This window comes from Elgaria multicarinata, chromosome 3 (assembly GCF_023053635.1).
Source record: "Elgaria multicarinata webbii isolate HBS135686 ecotype San Diego chromosome 3, rElgMul1.1.pri, whole genome shotgun sequence".
NCBI classification, from domain to species: Eukaryota; Metazoa; Chordata; class Lepidosauria; order Squamata; family Anguidae; genus Elgaria; species Elgaria multicarinata.
This window is the reverse complement of record NC_086173.1, coordinates 174,768,856-174,788,919: the sequence shown is the minus strand read 5'-3', so window position 1 is coordinate 174,788,919 and position 20,064 is coordinate 174,768,856. Positions and strand designations below refer to the sequence as shown.

General features: G+C 51.0%; 3 protein-coding genes across 6 annotated transcripts in view; 2 read left to right on the top strand and 1 right to left on the bottom strand.

The window, feature by feature from the left end:
- LOC134396458 (H-2 class II histocompatibility antigen, E-S beta chain-like) overlaps positions 1–20,064 on the top strand; it is a 39,816-nt gene that overhangs the window by 7,437 nt on the left and 12,315 nt on the right. Inside the window, exons 4-6 of one of the 3 annotated variants that reach the window (XM_063122980.1) lie at positions 2,147–2,260; positions 3,118–3,138; positions 4,196–5,218. In XM_063122980.1, coding sequence (XP_062979050.1) covers positions 2,147–2,260; positions 3,118–3,138; positions 4,196–4,209 — 149 coding nt within the window. In that variant the 3' untranslated portion in view covers positions 4,210–5,218. Of the gene's footprint in view, positions 1–2,146; positions 2,261–3,114; positions 3,139–4,195; positions 5,219–20,064 lie in introns of those variants that run through there. The other 2 variants (XM_063122978.1, XM_063122979.1) reach the window with 2 other exon arrangements.
- Positions 1–20,064, bottom strand: part of LOC134396452 (class II histocompatibility antigen, M beta 1 chain) — a 274,896-nt gene that overhangs the window by 247,005 nt on the left and 7,827 nt on the right. The window lies entirely within an intron of this gene.
- Positions 14,089–20,064, top strand: part of LOC134396460 (H-2 class II histocompatibility antigen, E-S beta chain-like) — a 63,835-nt gene continuing 57,859 nt past the window's right edge. For both annotated transcript variants that reach the window (XM_063122983.1, XM_063122982.1), the window contains exons 1-2: positions 14,089–14,248; positions 17,568–17,843. In XM_063122983.1, the coding sequence (XP_062979053.1) occupies positions 14,155–14,248; positions 17,568–17,843 (370 nt within the window). In that variant the 5' untranslated portion in view covers positions 14,089–14,154. The remainder of the gene's footprint in view (positions 14,249–17,567; positions 17,844–20,064) is intronic.

Genomic DNA, 20,064 nt, shown 5'->3' with positions numbered 1-20,064 from the left:
CACTTCTCAGGAGCTACCCTGATCTGATGGAGGTTCTGAATGTGAGCCCAAGTCTGGTGCTGGCGATTCAGAGGGGAATTGATCCAGGTGTACAAGATTATAATACCAGGATTCAGTTGTGGGGGGAGGGCAGTGAGTAATGGAAGAATTGATCCAGGTGTGGAAGGTGATGCCTGGTGTGGCCAAAGTGGGCAGGGAGACGTTCTTCTCCATCTCTCACAATACCAGGGTCCAGTAGGGGGGAGGGGTCATCCCATGAAGCTGAATGGTGGAGGATTCTGGACAGATGAAAGGAAGCCAGGTGAACGGAACGTAGTAAAAGCAGAAGGTGTGTTGAGCCAGAGACAAAGTCATGCTAGCTCTCTCTCTTTGCCACGCTTACAAGATTGAGAGGGGACCGCAGGATTTATGGGGCCCCCTCTCCCCAGCCCCCCCATCTCTCAGGATGATGCCCCTCCCCGCCCCATCAGCCTTGAATCCAGATTCATGTTGCCACTAGCGTCTCCTGCAGTTACCACCGGTGAAGTTCCCTGTGAGCTCTGGAAAGAGCCTCAGCTCCCGGGTCCTGGTTGGGGCTGGCAGGAGATGCTGCAGCTAGAGCAGGGGGAGAACTGGGCAGCCCCCCCCCCCCGGCTCCCAGTCATGGATCTTGGGAGTTGCTGCTTTTAAAACTGGGGCTGGTTTATTTGTTAGGTTGTAAGTTATTTGCATCTTATTTTGGACTACGCTGATGTGTATAAGCCGCCCTGTGAACTTTTGAGGAAAGATGGAGCCTAAATTCAATATTAGAATCACCGAATAGTAGAATAGTAGAGTTGGAAGGGTCTTCTAAGGCCATCTAGTCCAACCCCCTGCTCAATGCAGGAATCCACCCTAAGGCATCCCTGACTGATGGTTGTCCAGCTGCCTCTTGAACTACTATTAGGATTAGTAGTGCAGAACGCATTGTGAAACTAAGGAGTCCGCTACTACAGGACGGGGTGATGGCCCTGAAGATGGAGGGCTTTAGGAGGGGATTAGACATGGCCATCAGTGGCTAGTAGTCTGGATGGCTCTATGCCACCTCCAGGATCACAGGCAATACGTGGGACTCGATGGCCGTGTAGGTTCCTTCCAGCTCTGCTCTTCTATGATTCTGTGTCTCTGGCTGAGGCTTTTCTGGAGCAATCCCCCTGCCCCTTTTATAGACTTTTACTGGGTCTCAGATGAGAATGACCTCTGTTTGCAGCCCCCTCCCATGTTCCCCCACCTCTCCTTCCTTCCTTCCTTCCTTTGTAAAGAGGGTACCGCCAGGAGCTGTCCATGTGGAAGCCCCCTCTGAACACCAGTTGCTGGAGAACAAGGGCTGTTGTGCTCCTGGGCTTCCCATTGGGGCATCTGGTTAGACATTCTGGGAACAGAAGGATGGGCTAGGGAGTCCCTTGGCCTGATCCAGCATCAGGGCTCTTCTTCTGGGAGGGAAACGGAGTCAGGGTTCGGCTTCTGCTCTTGTTTCTGGGAGGAAGGAAGCGACACTCAGTTGTTCCAGCTGTGCATGTGCTGAGGATTAGTCACAGGGGCTGGGAACTGGGGGGTTGTGCCAATGTGTCCAGAGAGAAGGACGTAGACTTTGGAGGCAGCAGTGGGAGACCTTCAGATGGGGCTGGGGAACCACAAGAGACCCCAGAGATCAGAGGCACTCCGGGCTGTTGTGCTTTTGAACTCCCATTTCTGCCACAATCAGCCCACAGCTGGTGAAAGGAGCCCACGTCTGCCTGTGATTCGTGGCTTCGCTTCCATTGTATCCTTCAGGTGGGGGCTTTGGGTTCCCAACAGGTCCCATCTTCTGCTCCAGTGATGGACCTCCCCTTTCCAGTTCAGAGCACCAGTTTGCAAGTGGGAATTCATAAAGTGTCCTGGGAATTATGATCCCCCCTTCTCCTCTCCCCTGGGGATGGGGGGCTTTACAGGAAGCGACCTTTCAGGCCTCACAGCCTGTCTGTGATCTCTGGAGTCTGAGGAGGGGTTAGCAGTGGGGGCTGAAAAAGACCCTCCCTGGGTGTAGTGCATGGAACGGATCCTCCCTTGGACACCTGCAGGCCGAGAGGCCAAACCTGGCCCTGATCCTCCTGCTCACGTGGGGCTCCTGGTCTCTCTCCTTCCACAGAGCCACGGAAGTCGGACTCTGCCAGGAGCAAAGTGTGGACGGGGGCCGTGGGGGCCGTGCTGGGCGTGGTCTTTGTGGCCGTGGGACTCTCCCTCTACCGGAAGAAGAAGAAAGGTAATTGTGTGTGTCCGTGTGTCCCTGACCCTGTTCAGACGACAGACTAAGCCACGGCAGTTAAGCATTTTGACGGAAACATCATGGCTTCGCGTGTCGTCTGAACCATTCCTGGCCATGGCGGCCACGTAATTACGGTTTAATCCACTCACCATTTGCTGAAGGAGGGTTAGCGGCCAACCAGGGCTCCGCTTGTCGTCTGAACAGGCCCAGTGAGGGGTTACTGGTTCCCAAAAGTGTTGTCTGAACGGGGTCCAGGTGTGTGGGAGAAATGGGTGGCACCAGAGGAACTCTGTGGGGGAGGGGGGCAAGGGATTTGGGGTGGGGGCTGCCCCCTCTCCCCCCTCTCCTCCTCGTCTCCCAGCTTCTGCTCCCACAGGATCCCCCTGGATAAGACCCTTTGAAAAGGTTGGGGCCCTGATCCAGGGAGAGTGAGCACCCTGCACCCCTCCTGGCACAGTGGCTAAAAGACTGAACAGTGTCTCAGGAAACCCTCAGTTCGAATTCTGCCTCTGCCATAAACTCTCAGCCTCCATTCCCCCACCCCACCTGCAATACGGGGGACAATAACACTGGCTTACCTTACAGGGTTGTTGTTGTCAGCTTTAGATCACTTGAAAGTGTTATGAAAATGGGAAGTGGCAGGGAGGGAAGAAAGACCCCTCCCCCCTCCAAAGAGAGGTCAGTCCTGGATTTAAGTTGGGCAGAGAAAAGAGTTCTGGGAGGTTTGTGCTTTATGAGACACTTCAGGGCCTGGGAGGGGAGGGGGGCATCTTGGCCCTCCCAGTAAACAACACGACCCCTCCATGGACGTAACTGTGTCTCCATCTGTCTCTCTCTCTCTCTCTCTTTAGCAGCACCCATCCAACCACCTGCAGGTAAGGCCTCTCCACACACCTCCTCCTCCCCCCCCCAATTCCTGGTGTTGGTTTTTCTCCTGCCTTTCCAAAACCAGTCACCCAAAGCAGCTGGCGGATATTTCAAAATGACCCCGCAAAGCCCACGTGCAGAGTGCAGCTCCTCTGCGGCGTCTGGGAGCAGCAGCCCTGTGGGTCTCTTGCTGTGGAAACCACCCAGCGTCTTGTGGCACCTTGAAGACTTGCCAGATTTTGTTGTGGCAGAACCTTGTGTGGGCAGAAACCTCTTCCTCCAATGCGCTTTGCTTGTTTATTAGTACTTATATACCGCTTAATACACTAAAACCTGTAGGTGGTTAACTATAACACTATTAACATCACAGCTTAAAGTCCACTACTAAAAGCAGTTACTACAACAACAGTAACAACAATAGAAATGACAGTCAAATGGGGCACTGTCAGGATTAATTACACTTATGACAGGTCAGATTAATTGCAAGCCAATTTGACAGATGTATAAGGATGCAGAAAGGGGAGGGGAGTCAGTCAGAGGGGCCCAAAGGCACTGAAATATAAGAGGGGCTTTGAGGAAAACTCTCCTGTATCCGAAGGAAGCACAGTGAGACTCCACAAGCACAAGACGTTGGGTCAACGCAGCCTTCCTGGTTTGGCCGTATGAACTGAACACTTCCAAAGGGGGGGAGATACATCCTTGGTCTCAATTCAGCCCTCAAAGAACACAATCAAACTTGCTGGTGCTTCTACAGTGTCTTTCTGAGGCCTCCCTTTGGAGCTGTCGAAATAGGACAAGCTTTGGGTCAGCAGCAGAGTCTCCAGGGACCTCGATGTGGTGCCCCCCCCTCTGACCTGGCTGCAACCCCCCTTCCTGCCCTGCATAGCAGGAGTGACTGGAAGGTCCATCAGTATATTCTATGTGAGTCGGTGGCCAGTGAGTGGCTGTAGTGTGAAAGGGGGGTGGGAGAGACACCGGGTGAGTCAATATTCCTGACACTCCATCTAAATATGAATGAATGTATTTTAATATACGTTTTTATCTCTCCTGCCTTTTCCCTCCCAGCCCTCATCCGCTAGACCTTCCTCCTCTGAGACCCAGCAAGGAAAGAAACTCTTTGCATAGCTACGTCTTTCCTTGGAAGATGCAAAACTGAAGGGGGTGAAAAAGAAGAGACTCCCCAGCCTGGACTTTCTCCTCCTGCTACGACGCCCCTGTTCCTGTTTCTCTTGATTTCTTTCTGGTTTTTTCTCTTGGGGTGGGTGGGGCATTCATCCTGCCAAGTGCTGAGAAGAGCCTTCTCCTTCCCTGGATTTCTGATCAGGAGCAGAGAACTGGTCAGTCTCTTCCTCCCCTGGCAGGACTATCACTCCGGGCTCCACTCTCTGAGTTAGTTCATCCCTAACGGCATCCTGAATCCTTGAGACCCGCAAGCGGATTCCGTTCTAAGCGGATGGACTGAGAAGAAGAAACATCTGTTGCCCGTTGCTTGAGTTGCAGGAAATCACCAGGTTGAGCTGAATTGCCCTGAAAACAATCACACACACCCTTTTCAAGGAGGGGCCGTAGATCTGTCCGGATCCTCTGCTGAGGATGCAGAAGGTCCCAGGTTGAACCTCCAGGAGAAGCTCCAGGCCGGGCCGGGCCAGGAGTTGGCGTTTTAGTGCCCCCAGGCGTCTTCAACTATGATTCGCATAATCCCTGCCCCTGGTGGCTGGGGCTTATGGGAGTTGTAGTCCATCACATCTGGAGGGCACCACATCCCCTCCTCCTGGTGCAGACAGTGGTGAACTAGACGGATCAGGGCCTGACTCTGTGGAAGGCGGCTTTCTACGTGCTGTTGCAGCCTGCAGACCTCCCAGCGTGTTGAACTACAACTCCCATCATACACAGCCAGAACAGCCATTGGGCATGATGGGACTTGTAGCACAGCACATCTTGAAGGCACCCGGTTGCAAAAGGGTGTGTTTTTGTTTCCAAAATTTTGATAATTGATACCTTTTCACTTTGATTAGGGAGGAATGGTTTTCCGGTTTCGTATTAGACACAAACATTCAAATAAAAAATAAATAATTTTTTGTGTGTGAAGAGCTGAGTGTGTGTCTTGGAGCCCAACGGGATTTGTCTCTGGGAAAAGGAGGGGAGGTCTGAGGGATGGAGCGCCTGTCCGGTGCAGGTGGGATGGGGAGGTCTACTCTGAGGAAGTGGCAGGAGTGTGTCTGGAGCAATATAGGATTCCTGGCCCTGCTGCCCTCTTTGAAGGGGTTGGAGGGGCAGCAGGAAGGTCGAGGAGGGAGGGGCAGTGACCTGGTTCACCTGCCAAGACAAGGCATATACCTGCAACAAGTGCAAGCTGGTGGCACTTTTGGAAGAAAAAGTGAGGGGACTTGAGCAGCGAGTGTCCACCCTCCAAAGAATAAGAGAAGACGAGGAGTTCTTAGACCGAATGGTGGAACTGCAACAGCAACAAGAAGCACATGAGATTGAAGAACAACAGCCAGCTGAAGCAGAAGTGGAGTATGCTGAGGGGAGGAAAGCCAATGAAGAGGAAACTCCCTGGAAAAGAGTGACAGTTAGGAGAGGAGGAATTAGAGGGCGTTCTGCACCGGTGGAGCCATTGGAGTTAAGCAACCGCTTTCAGCTTCTGGAGAATGAGACTGAAGGACAGTTTGCAGAGGAGGAAGTACAGCAGACACCGTGCAACAATGAACAAGAGGCAGAAGGTAGGTCAACCAAGAAGAAGAGAAGAGTAGTCGTTGTGGGAGACTCCCTGCTGCGTGGGATTGAAACCCAAGTATGTCGTGAAGACCCATGGACTCGCCAGGTGTGCTGTCTCCCTGGAGCACAGATTAGAGATGTGACTGAAGGGTTACCGAAGCTCATAAAGCCCACGGACACATACCCCTTTCTTCTCATCCATGTGGGAACAAATGATGTCGCCAAGCAGAGCTACGAAGAAATCATTTCAGACTTTGAAGCTCTGGGAAGGAAACTGAAGAACTTTGGGGCCCAGGTAGTTTTCTCATCCATCCTCCCGGTTCTTGGAAGAGGATTAGAAAGGGAAAGAAAAATACTCCGGATGAACGACTGGCTTCGAAAGTGGTGCCGTCGTGAGAGTTTTGGATTCTGGGACCACGGGCTACGCTACTTGGAACATGGACTGCTGGCAAGGGATGGGTTGCACCTCACAAGGGCTGGAAAGAATGAGTTCGGCCACAGCATGAAGAACTTCATCAGGAGGGCTTTAAACTGAATCTTACAGGGGCGGGAGACGTAAATTTTGAGGCAACAATGGATGAAGGCCAATGCACCACAGTACAGAGAACAGCTCCAACAGAGTCCCAAAATAGTGTCCGCAACAAGGTAGGAACAAAGCCAGACTATAAAACACATGGTCTTCGATGTCTATATACTAATGCCCAGAGCATGGGAAACAAACAGAATGAACTTGAACTCTTATTACGTGAAGGCAAATACGACTTGATAGGTATAACTGAAACTTGGTGGGATGACTCCCATGACTGGAATATAGCAATTAAAGGATATAACTTGTTCAAAAAGAACAGAGGAAATAGAAAGGAAGGCGGAGTTGCACTATATGTTTAAAATACCAATCCCTGCACAGAAATACAGGTGGATCAGACTGGGAGCCCCATCGAGAGCGTCTGGATTAAAATAAATGGGGCTAGGAATAAAAAGAACATGATAATCGGAGTCTACTACCGACCACCCAATCAAGGAGAAGACGAGGATGAAACTTTTGAGAAACAAATTGCCAGTGTTTCAAGGAAGTGTGATGTAGTAGTGATGGGGGACTTCAATTACCCTGATATCTGTTGGGAGACCATTACTGCCAAAAGTGGCCCTTCCAAGAAATTCCTGACATGTATGGGTGATCACTTTCTTCTACAGAAAGCAGAGGAAGGAACTAGAGGATCGGTAATCCTTGACTTGATATTGACTAATAGGGATGACTTAGTGGATAAAGTGGCAGTTACGGGAACTCTGGGGGAAAGTGACCACGTCATACTTGCATTCTTGATTATGAAGGAGACAAAAGTTGAGTGTAGCCATACACGTACTCTGGATTTTAGGAAAGCTGATTTTAATAAACTCAGAACTATAATAAGTAAGGTCCCGTGGCAAGGGAGCCTAATGAGAAAAGGAGTGCAGGATGGGTGGGAGTATTTTAAAAAGGAAATTTTAAAGGCACAGTTACAAACAATTCCAACAAGGAGAAAAGATAGAAGACAACAGCGGAAACCAATGTGGCTCCACAAAAAGCTTAGGGATGACCTGAAAACAAAAAAGGATACAGATAGGAGTGGCAGAGCGGGCCGATCCGAAATTTTCAGATCGGCCCGCGGGGCGGAGCAGGGGGTCTGTGCACACCCCTAAAATCAATGCAGTGATTACTAGAAGCCAACATGGATTTGTCAAAAACAAGTCATGTCATACTAATTTGATCTCATTTTTTGATCGGGTAACCTCCCTTGTGGACTGTGGGAATGCTGTGGACGTCATATATCTTGACTTCAGCAAAGCTTTTGACAAAGTGCCCCATGACATTCTGATTAACAAACTAGCTAAAAGTGGGCTAGATGGAACAACTATTAGGTGGATCCACAGCTGGCTACAGAATCGGACTCAAAAAGTACTTATCAATGGAACCTTCTCAAACTGGGGAGAGGCAACGAGTGGGGTGCCGCAGGGCTCAGTCCTGGGCCCAGTGCTCTTCAACATTTTTATTAATGATTTGAACGAGGAGGTGCAGGGAATGCTGATCAAATTTGCAGATGACACAAAATTGGGTGGGATAGCTAATACCCTGGAAGACAGAAACAAACTTCAAAGTGATCTTGATAGGCTGGAGTGCTGGGCTGAAAACAACAGGATGAAATTGAATAGGGATAAATGCCAAGTTCTACATTTAGGAACTAGAAACCAAAGGCACAGTTACAAGATGGGGGATACTTGGCTCAGCAATACTACAAACGAGAAAGATCTTGGAATTGTTGTAGATCACAAGCTGAATATGAGCCAACAGTGCGATGTGGCTGCAAGAAAGGCATATGCTATTTTGGACTGCATTAAAAGAAGTATGGCTTCCAAATCACGTGAGGTACTGGTTCCTCTCTATTTGGCCCTGGTTAGGCCTCATCTAGTATTGTGTCCAGTTCTGGGCTCCACAATTCAAGACGTACGCAGACAAGCTGGAGCGTGTTCAGAGGAGGGCAACCAGGATGATCAGGGGTCTGGAAACAAAGCCCTATGAAGAGAGACTGAAAGAACTGGGCATGTTTAGCCTGGAGAAGAGAAGATTGAGGGGAGACATGAGAGCACTCTTCAAATACTTAAAAGGCTGTCACACAGGGGAGGGCCAGGATCTCTTCTCGATCCTCCCAGAATGCAGGACACGGAATAACGGGCCCAAGTTAAAGGAAGCCTGATTCCAGCTGGACATCAGGAAAAACTTCCTGACTGTTAGAGCAGTGCGACAATGGAATCAGTTCCCTAGGGAGGTTGTGGGCTCTCCCACACTAGAGGCATTCAAGAGGCAGCTGGACAAGCATCTGTCAGGGATGCTTTAGGGTGGATTCCTGCATTGAGCAGGGGTTTGGACTCAATGGCCTTGTAGGCCCCTTCCAACTCTGCTATTCTATGATTCTATGAAATTCCCTCATCATCACCACAGTTAAAGCTGCAGGAGCTATACTAGAGTGACCAGATTTAAAAGAGGGCAGGGCTCCTGCAGCTTTAACTGCTGTGATGAAGAGGGAATTTCACCAGGTTCTCCATATACACAAATGACACCTGCTGTAATTCCCTTTTTAATAGGCATGTGCTCCGCTCCGATTAGAACCGGAGAATCAGAAGCTGATTGGTCTGCTCCGCCTTGCCCAGAGGCGGAGTAGAAGTGGACCGCAGACCCCTAGAAGCAAGGCGAAGAGAAGCACCCATTTTTGGAGCGATCCTCTTTCCGCGGACCGCTCCGATCGCCATTTTGAAACATTTCGCCCATAGGATTGCATTGCGGAAAATAAAAGGGGATAACTGCGTTGTTTTGGAAGCTGTCTTTCTGAAACTTCTTGTGCTTAGAGAGTCATGGCTGAGGGTCATTTTGAGCCTACTCTGAGCTCTCTGCATGGTGCGGTTCGCTTGCTAGAATTTTTTTAAAAGTAGGGTAAAGGCGGGAAAAAGATTACCTTTTTGATTGCTGAGGGGCAGAGTCAACTCCCGGTCATGATCACATGATCCCAAAGTTGGAGAAGGGGATAGTCGAAATGGGTAACTTGGGATTCTGGGAAACATCTCTTTCTTAATCTGAACGGACTTTTCCCAGTGTTTTTTAAAACAGTAGCCCCACCAAATGCACAAACACAACCTGAAATCATATACTAAGCCAATAATAAGAGATAGAAAAAACACAGCACTGCTACCCACCCTAACTTTGGGGAACAACTGAAAAGATGTGGTGCAAGGGGTTGAGCTCCCCTAGGGCATGTGGACGTGCCCTCACTCTCCTGTACTTGGAGGGCCATCAGAGCCCTCCAAAGAGTAACCCAGTGAAGCAATGCCTATCATGAGTTGAAGTGAGCGTTTGCTTCTTAAAAGACTGGTACCAGTCAAATTGGCAGATGATTCCCCCTTTGGGCACGTCCACTCCTTCCCCCCTATTACTGGTAAAAGACAGATATAGCCTTTTTTTTAAAGTTCTTGTTGTTGTTTATTCAGCAACACTGCTGCTTTTAATTCTACCCCTCCTTTGTTTGTTTATTTATTTATTTATTTATTTATTTATTTATTTATTCATTCCATTTTATATGCATTACTGGCTTATCCTTGGCTCACTTCCTTATGCCCCCAGAAATGTCTACTGCCTGCCTGCCTTCCCTCCCTCCTCCCCTGCCCGCCTCGCAGGGATGGTTTGTGTCTGGCTTTGACTCAGGGGAGAAGTCCTTCCTGCGCTCAATTAGACTTTTGGAAGTTCCAAATCCATTTTTCAAGTGTGGAAGAAGATTCATATTTAGGTTGATCTCTACTCCCCAATTCATGGCATCTTGGGATTTCCTTTGAAATGGCCCCATTGAGCTGTCTGCAGGTTTAAGCCCCGCCAAAAATCAGGGGATGATGGGATTGCCTTGTACCTTGGCATGATTGTGGGTCTAGATGGCATCTGTGAGTGTGCCCACTTCACTTTTTTTTTCTGTCCAAATGTCAGAGAACAGTCCACGTCTGCAAATGGGGTGCCCGATTTCCATAAATTCCCCCAAAATCAGGGGATGATGGGACTGCCTTGAGTCTTGGCGTGCATGTGTATCCCTGGATAAGCTGTCATGGTGGCGAGTTTGAGGTTTCTAACGTGCAAATTGACGGAGCTATCGAAAGAGGTGTGAATGGGGTGCCCGATTTTCATAAATTCCCCCAAAATCAGGGGATGATGGGACTGCCTTGAGTCTTGGCGTGCATGTGTATCCCTGGATAAGCTGTCATGGTGGCGAGTTTGAGGTTTCTAACATGCAAATTGACGGAGCTATCGAAAGAGGTGTGAATGGGGTGCCCGATTTTCATAAATTCCCCAAAAATCAGGGGATGATGGGATTGCCTTGAGTCTTGGCGTGCGTGTGTCATGGTGCCAAACTTGAGGTTTCTAACTTTAACAGAAAAAAAGTTGTATACTTTTTTAGCTTAATGCAAGCCTATGGGGGGGGGGGGGGAAACGGAGCTCCGATCCGGATCCGGAGCTCCGCAGCGGAGCGGAGCAGACATAGGCAGTGCGGGGGCGGAGCGAAGCGGCCCGATCCACAAATCGTGGATCTGGAAGAGAAGCGGAGCGGGGGTCCGTGCACACCCCTACTTTTCAATACAACTGTTAAAGATACAGGAGCCCGGTCCTCCTTTTCATAGGGTCACCCTAGGCTTGATGAGCCTCAGAGTGGCCACCGTGGCGACGTTAAACTCCGGGGCAGTTACAAGGTATGACGTAGATATAAGTGAGGGCAGTTATGATAATACAGCGCAGAAATCAAATGAACTGCAGCAGTGCAGATGCGGTGCTGTAGGCTTCTGGAGTTGCACAGAATTCCTTGCACGCTCCTTCCTGTGGGACTGAACGGCTGCTGGGTTTTCCGTCCCCCCCTCCTGCTTATTGCGTTACATTCGGTCCTAAGGACTCCCTTCCAGGGAAAATGGTGGTTCTGCCCCCCTGCTGTGGGGTGTGTGTGTGTGTGTGTGTGTGTGTGTGTGTGTGTGTGTGTGTGTGTGTGTGTGTGTGTGTGTGTGTTGGTTCTCTGGGTGTGTGAGTGTGGGGGTGGTGGACACTGGAGTGGTTTTGTGAGGAGGTTTTGCTTCGCTTTCTGCTGACCACAGGTGCTTGGATCGTGGCCAGTTTCTCTGTTTCATTTCCACGAACGCTGAGCCTGGCTTGTCGCGTGGGGAAGCGAAACCCGAGCGCCTCTGCAGCGTCTTGTCCACTGCCAGGAGCGTCTCTGGGCAAAGAAGGACGTTGCTGGGGGCCCAGAGGTGCAGCTTCCGTCACCAGAGAGCTGGAAATAATGGGTGGGGTGGGGGTGCCTTGACCCAGGGCCCCGTGTGTGTGTGTTCGTCTTCCCTCCCCTTCTGTGTAGACTGTCCTTCAGAGCAGCTCATACGGTCAAGGCTTGGTGAATGGAATTCGCGGCATCGGTCTTCAATTCCAGCCGGGGTTCAGTCATTGCAAGGGGCTGCGATGTTCTCGGTCAGAAGCCAGCTTCACGGTCTGGACTCAGTGCCTGGAAGTGGGTGTCTTTCCACCTGCAGGCTGGCTGGAAAGGAGAGTGCCCCTGAGCCCGTGCAGAGTGTGTTATTTCAGGTAGCACATATGCCTCTGGCATGAAGGGCAAGGGCCCTGGGGCCCAGGAGGGCTTTTCCCCAGAGCCTTTCCTTGGACGAATTCTGCTCGTCCAGCACCACTCTAAGTCCTCCTGGCTTGCTGCGTTCAGCCAGACCCTGCCGGCAGCGGGTGATACTGGCAACGGGCAATGGGAGCTGGGGGTGGGGGCTGTTCTCAGAAAAGTGTGAGCCTGCCTGGAAAAGCCACTGGGGGGCAGGGATAGGGTGGAGGCAGGGGGCTTGATGGGGGGGGGGAACAGAGATTCGGTGAAAAGGGGGCTTGTTTGTTTGCTCAGAGGCCTTTTGCACTGTTGCCTTCCCGAGACGCCCGAGGAGGTCCAGACGGGGCCAAGGCTGGCTCCTGCCCGCAGCAGGTGAAAGCCCCCTCCGCCCCCCCCCCCGGTGCCTTATCGTTGGCTGAGCAGCGTAACAGCAGCACCGTGAAAGTGGACCCTCTTTTCTCAGTGTCGGTTTCAGTTGCAGAGCCTCAATCTGCCCTGGGCACCATCAGGAGCACCAACAGGATGAATCCCACCCCCAGGATCAGGAACAGGAGAACACAGGAGGAGCCGTGCTGGATCAGACCGGAGGCCTCCCTGGCCCAGCGTTTTGCCCCCATCACGGCCAGCCAGTTGCCCCAATGGGGAGCCCACAGCAGGGCCAGAGGGCCACAGCGCTGCCCCCCTCCTGTCAACCAGCATCTGGGGCTGAGAGACGTCTGCTGCTGTTGCCTCTGATCCTGTCATAGAACCCTAGACCGGTAGAGCTGGAAGGGGCCTCTTAAGGCCATCGAGTCCAACCCCCTGCTCAGTGCAGGAATCCACCCTAAAGCATCCCTGGCGGACGGCTGTCCAGCTGGAGGTCTTCTGTGGCCGTCACCCTAGGAGAGCAGGTGCTCCGCCACGAAGCCTCGGCCCCCTCCGTCACGACGATTTTGATACTGTGTTTTTATACTGTAGTTTGCTTTACACTTTGAATTGTCCTCCTGGTTTTAATTTTTGTGAACCGCCCAGAGAGCTTTGGGTATTGGGCGATGTAGAAATGCAATAAATAAATAAATAAAATACCAGTGGCCATCTCTGCATTATAGTAGCCAATTCCATTGTTTCACTGGATGCTTGTGTGTGTGTGAGTCCTTCCTTGTGTCTGTCCGGAATTTTCCCCCCCCCTTCAGCTTCCAGGGAACGACCCCATTGGGTCCCAGGATTATGAAGGGAGGGGCCTGAGCTCCGTGGCAAGAGCACCTGCACTTCCAGGTGGGGCTAGTGAAGCACCTGCCCCAAACCCTGGAGAGCCCCTGGCCGTCTGTGAAGACAGTCCTGCACGGAATGAACCAGAGGCGTCATTGGGGGGACAGGCAGCCCAGGTGGGCCTCCTTGGCCACCATTCAGTTCCGTGGAGTGTCTGGGCCGCGTCGCCTTCTGGCAGCCACCCTCTGCGCTGGGTCCCCATCCGGCTGCTTGTGATGCCTGGTTCCTGTCTTGCTCCCCTGAGAAGCGGTGACAGGGCTGAATCTGGGCCAAAGCCTGGAAACGTTTTTTGCATAGGAGCATTCACCTCTGTTTCAAACATGTGGTGGTGGTGGTGGTGGTAATATAAATGTGCCTCTGAGCATGTGCAGAGTGTATTTAGTTCACTATGGAGTACTCTCAGTAAATCCATGCACAACTATGGGGGAAAGGTGGAGGATTTTGACGTTCCTCGGCCAGTGGGGGTGTGGAGTTGGGGACGCAGGTCAGTTGCCACCTGGCCTCGTCCTGCCTGGCCTTCCCACCCTTGCCTGCCCGCTGGGTCTGTGCCAGGGGTTTCCCAGGCCCCTCCCTGCTGCAACCCTCCTTCCCCAGGGTGATGCCTCCCAGGGATGCCTCCCCCAAGAGACACACAAACACACCTAGACCTTCCTCTGCCTTCTTTTGCAGCCAAAACCTGTCTTCTCCATCTGCACAAGCCGGGGGACCTTCTGCCTGGAGACTGATGACGCTGCTGAAAGGAGAATGCTCACTGGTGCTTCTCTGTGCCAGGGGAGAGCTGCGTCTCTGGCACCTTGCAGAAATAGTGGTCCCCCCCCCACCACTTGTATTAACACACTCAAAAGTTCCCCTTCTGGGGCTGGAAGCAGATTTCTCTCTCCCGGCCCTTGTGGGGCTGCAGCCATGGTGTGGGTTTCTCATCTCCCATTGCTGATGGTGTTGCTGATGGGACCCTCCGTGGTCCCTGGAACTGGAGGAGGGAAGAAGGCCCCACCAGGTGAGGAGAAGGGAAGGGAGGGGAGGGGGCTTGAGAGAGAGAGAGAGAGAGAGAGAGAGAGAGAGAGAGAGAGAGAGAGAGAGAGAGAGAGAGAGAGAGAGAGAGAATGTTCAGAGCTGGAGCGTGTTCAGAGGAGGGTAACCAGAATGATCAGGGGTCTGGAAACAAAGCCCTATGAAGAGAGACTGAAAGAACTGGGCCTGTTTAGCCTGGAGAAGAGAAGGCTGAGGGGGAGACATGAGAGCACTCTTCCCCTCTCCTCTCATTCTCTCTTACTGTCAACGATGTCACGCTTACTCCGGTCAAGGAAGCTCGTAGTCTCGGCTTTATATTTGACTCCTCGCTCTCCTTTACTCCTCACATCGAGGCAGTAGCTAAATCCTGTCGTTTCTTCCTGTATAATATTGCCAGGATTTGTCTGTCTCTTCTGCCAAGACTCTTGTTCATGCATCGGTTATTTCTCAGTTGAACTACTGCAACCTTCTTCTCTCTGGCCTTCCTTCGTCTCACATCAGTCCGCTGGTCTCTGTCCACCACTCTGCCGCTAAGATCATCTTCTTGGCCCACCGCTCTGACCATGTCACTCCACTTCTGAAATCTCTTCCTTGGCTCCCAATTCACTCCAGAATCCAATATAAACTTCTGTTAACCTTCAAAGCTTTTCACGGTCTAGCTCCTTCCTATCTCTCCTCTCTCATCTCACACTATTGCCCCACTCGTGCTCTCCGCTCCTCTGATGCCATGATTCTCGCCTGCCCAAGGGCCTCCACTTCCCTTACTCGGCTCCGTCCTTTTTCTTCTTCTGCCCCTTACGCCTGGAACGCTCTTCCAGAACACTTGAGAACTACAAACTCAATCACAGCTTTTAAAACTCAGCTAAAAACTTTTCTGTTCCCTATAGCTTTTAAATATTGAGTTTGTTCTGACTCTATACTGTTAGCTTCACCCTACCCGGTGCCTGTTTACACTTCCCTGTGCCTGTTCACATTCTCCTTCCCTCTTTATTGTTTACTACAACTTATTAGATTGTAAGCCTATGTGGCAGGGTCTTGCTATTTACTGTGTTATCTGTACAGCACCATGTACATTGATGGTGCTATATAAATAATAATAATAATAATAATAATAATAATAATAATAATAATAATAATAAATACTTCAAAGGTTGTCACACAGAGGAGGGCCAGGATCTCTTCTCGATCCTCCCAGAGTGCAGGACACGGAATAACAGGCTCAAGTTAAAGGAAGCCAGATTCCGGCTGGACATCAGGAAAAACGTCCTGACTGTTAGAGCAGTACAACAATGGAACCAGTGACCTAGGGAGGTGGTGGGCTCTCCCACACTAGAGGCCTTCAAGAGGCAGCTGGACAACCATCTGTCAGGGATGCTTTAGGGTGGGTTCCTGCATTGAGCAGGGGGTTGGACTCGATGGCCTCAGAGGACCCTTCCAACTCTGCTTTTTGATGATTCTATGAGACAGAGAAAGAGAGAGAGAGCCCTTCTGCCCCTCACTTTCCCAATGGGGCAGCAGAGACAGAGGAGGATGAGACCCCCTTAAGCCCAAAGACCCTGTGGAGAGAAAAGGGTCCGAGAAGGATCCAGGAAGCCCCCGAGGATCAGGGAAGGAGCAAGGAAGGAGGGGGGTGTCAAAGAGAAATGGAGTCCCCCCAGGACCTCCCCCCCTTCTGCTGACCCTCATGGCTTCTTCAAGGAAAGGAAGGATTGGCGCCCCCTGGAGGGCCCTTTGAAACTGAGGGAAGGAGGGGGAGGGGGAGGGGGAGGGAGCACATAGCCATGAGGACTAGTGGATCGCCTCCTCCTCCAAGAATTTATCCATCCCTCTCTTAAAGCCATCCAGATTGGTGGCCATCACTACATCTTGTGGAAACTCTGCGCTGTGTGAAGAAGGGTTTCCTCTGATCTGTCTTGAATCTCCCACCAATTGGCTTCATGGGGTTCTAGTTTCGTGGGAGAGGGTTTAATTTGTTTTCAGCTGTGTATATTTACTGTTTTATACTGTATGCTTTTATCTGTATACCGCCCAGAGATCTTATTAATATTGGGCGGGATATAAATGCTTTAAATAAATAAATAAATAAATAGATGCCCCCCCTCCACTCTCTCCACTGCCTGCGTGATCTTGTCCACCTCCGGCCCGTCTCCCCTCACTCACCTGTTCGTTGAGGGAAACAGTTCCAGGTGCTTCGTAACTGGGACTGGTGTTTCAGCCCCTTGATCATTTTAGTTGCCCTTTTCTGAACTTCTCCTAACTCTACAATATCCTTTTTTGCGGTGCGGTGAACAGAACTATCCATAGAATTCCAAGTGTGGTTGTACAATCGTTTTGTCTAAGGGGTGTGTGATCTTGGGGGTTTTATTCTCGGTTCCTTTCCTAAATTAGGTTGACCCTATGGAAACGAGGACAGGGCCCCCGTATCTTCAGCAGTTGTACAGAAAAGGGAATTTCAGCAGGTGTCCTTTGTATGCATGCAGCACCTGCAGAAATTCCCTTTTCCATACGGTCACCCTGTCTGGCCCTAATCCGATACTCCAGCCACGACACCACCTCGTCTCTTTCTCTGGAGGCGTCTTTGCCTGCTGAGTCTCTGGCTGAGATTCCTCCCTTGTCCCGGATCCTCTCCTGGGCTGCGCGGGGGGAGACGCTGGCTGGAGATCATCCATGGAAACGCAGCCTCTGCGGTGTGTCTGGGGCCTCAGAGAGGACTGGAGGGTTGGGGGGTCCCTGCCCCAAAGGGGGTTTCATTTCAAACGAGAGCAGGCTGTGGGGTCGCAGACTGGGGAGTTTTCGGAGGCGGATCTGCTGCAGCCTGAGGACAGCAGGAGGAAAGTTCTGAGACTTCTGACGTTGTTTTCCATGGGGAGTTTTGTAAGGAACCCGGAAGCGCGTTGTTGGACTCTGTGTGTGTGTCTAATTCTCTCTATGGCTCACAGTCGAAGTTGTGACTCTTCTCATTGGCCGAAAACACTGAGAGGCGGGCGCAGGCTCCTTCCTGGCCAGGCGATTGGGCAGGAGAGAGCCCGCTTGGCCATTGTGCCCTCCCCCCTCTCCTGCTCTTTGAGGACTAGAGACTTGAGTCTTTAAAAGGGGAAAGGTGGGAGGCGGGATGAGCTGTTGGTGCCAGCGGGGCTGGAGCCTGGGCGAGTCCCGGCCAAGGGGGCAACTTGTGGCCCAGGCGCGACTCCGCATAGTCCTGCTGGCCTGAGAAACCCCCAGCCCAGACCCCCCCTCCTCCTCCTCCTCCTCCTCCTCCTCCTCATGATGCTCTCGGGGGCGCGCTCTCTCTCCCCCTCCTCCAGCCCCCCATTTCCTGTACCAGGCGAAGTTCGAGTGCCGCTTCATCAACGGGACGCAGCAGGTGCGCTACCTCGCCAGGTGGATCTACGGGCGGCAGGACCTCGTCCGCTTCGACAGCGCCCGCGGGGACTTCGAGGCCGTCACGCCGCTGGGGGAGCCCGACGCCAAGTACTGGAACAGCCAGGAGGGGGGTCTGCAGGCGGCGCGGCACGAGGTGGACGTCTTCTGCCGCTACAACTACGGGGTGGCCGAACAAGGGCGCATGGTGGGCAGGAAAGGTGAGTTTCTGCCCGGGAGGGAGGAAGGGAAGAGGGACGGGGGTGGGGGGGAAAGCGTTCTCCGGACTCACCTGCCAGGTAGGGGGACGCTCCTTCTGCCCACCTGGCGCTTCGGTAAAGAGCGAAGCAATTCATAGGGACAGCAGTAAAGCTAAAGAAAATGGCTCGCCTTTATTTGTAGTATTTATACAAAGGCGTATTTAGAGGCTTTTACTTATATTTACTCGTAATTTCATTTATTTCCTTACTTATTTGTCTGGCGGTGGCTGTCATGACGCGGCCTGTTCCCCTTAGACTGGGGGTGGGGAGGAGCAGGAGAGCCCCGGGGGCAGCAGCGCCCAATGGGAGGAGCGGCAGCACCTGCGGCGTTTCCGAGCCTTGCAGCCGCCTCCACCGACATCTGTGGCCCTGCGTTAACCACTCTTCTCTTGCTTTTAGTTTATGTTTCCCTTGAGACATTTCCAATACATCGCTATACTTTAGCCATTTGTGCCCACTAGACAATTCTCTTCTATGAAAGGCCTCAATTTATATTTATATTTATTCCATACTCTTATAATTGTACACCTGACAAAGTGATTATTAAAATCCACATTGACCTTAGCTTTCTCATACCACAGGTATCCATGCCACCCAAACCTTATTTCATGGCCTTCCAGCTCCAATAATTGTCTATTCTCCAACAGGACCCATTCTTTCATCCAAACCAAGCAACAGGCAGAGAAATACAGTTTCAGATCCAGTAACCCCGGACCTCCTCTTTCCTTGGCACCCTGTAATAGTTTAAGTTTAACTCTTGGCTTTCCCACTTGCCATATAAATCTAGATCTCTCTCTCTCTCTGCCATTGCTTGAACGGTACCATCCCCTATTACAAGAGGCACTGTTTGGAATAAACATAACATTCTTGACAATACATTCATATTTATCGTGGCAATTCTTCCCAAAAGAGACAATCGAACCTTATCCCATTTTGCTAGGTCATTTTTAACATCATTCCAGACTTTAACATAATTATTGTGAAATAACATGCAATTCTTATTTGTCAAAACAACTCCCAAATATTTTACCTTCTTCTCAATTTTAAAACCCGTCTTCTCTGACAATTTTCTTTGTTCTTGTGGTTTCATATTCTTAGTTATTATTTTCGTTTTCTGCTTGTTGACCTTGAAACCCGCTCCTGTTCCAAACTCAACTTACTCCACAAGGTCTCAATTCCTTTTCAAGGATCTTCCAGTGTAAGGACCAGATCATCTGGAAACGCTCTCAGTTTATAGATCTCTTTTTAAATCTTTATTCCATTGATTCGCTCTTAGAATTTGCTCTTAGGATTGCCGATCCTCTAGTTCCTTCCTCCACTTTCTGTAGCAGAAAGTGATCACCCACACATGTCAGCCTTTTCTTGGAAGGGCCACTTTGGGCAGTATTTGTCTCCCAACAGATATCAGGGTAATTGAAGTCCCCCATCACTAGTACATCACAGTTCCTTGAAACACTGGCAATTTGTTTCTCAAAAGTTTTGTCCTCATCTTCTCCTTGATTGGGTGGTCGGTAGCAGACTCTGACTACCATTTATTTATTTATATTTATTTATTTAATTTATATACCACCCCATAGCTGAAGCTCTCTGGGCAGTTTACAAAAGTTAAATATAGTGAACATTGAAAAAGTATACAAAATGTAAAACCATCAAAAATGCTCCTTTTATTTTCCCTCTGTACCTGAGAACTGTTCCGTGTCTTTGCTTCTGGATCGAGCGATCCAAAATTAAGAGTTCATTAAAGGGATCTATCTGCCCATCAGCAAAGTAAAGGATAAAACTTCCCCCCATAAATGCGCAGGGGTGGATTGACGGAGAACCAGAGAGCTCTGTGTGTGTGTTGATGGGAAGGAGCAATGGTTTGCGAGAGAGAGAGAAATGGTTTGAGAGAGACCTCCTGCCCCCGACGACAGTTTCACTTTTTAGCAGGGTGATGAGCCCAATTTCCCGCTTTCTCTCCCCCACCCCCCTCTCTCTCTGAGCTGGTTTGCATGGCCTGCCAGCCCACCGTGGCTTGGTTACCCGTGGGGGCTGTTCCGTTGTGCCAGGCTCTCCCAAGGGCCCCTTTTGCCTGGCACCTGTGGGGACCCAGCTTGCAGTGGCTTGCCGTGTCCTGTGAACCCAGGCGGCCGGGGTTGTTCCAGGGTTAGGCAAACCTCAGGCATCCCCTGGGGGCCCACGG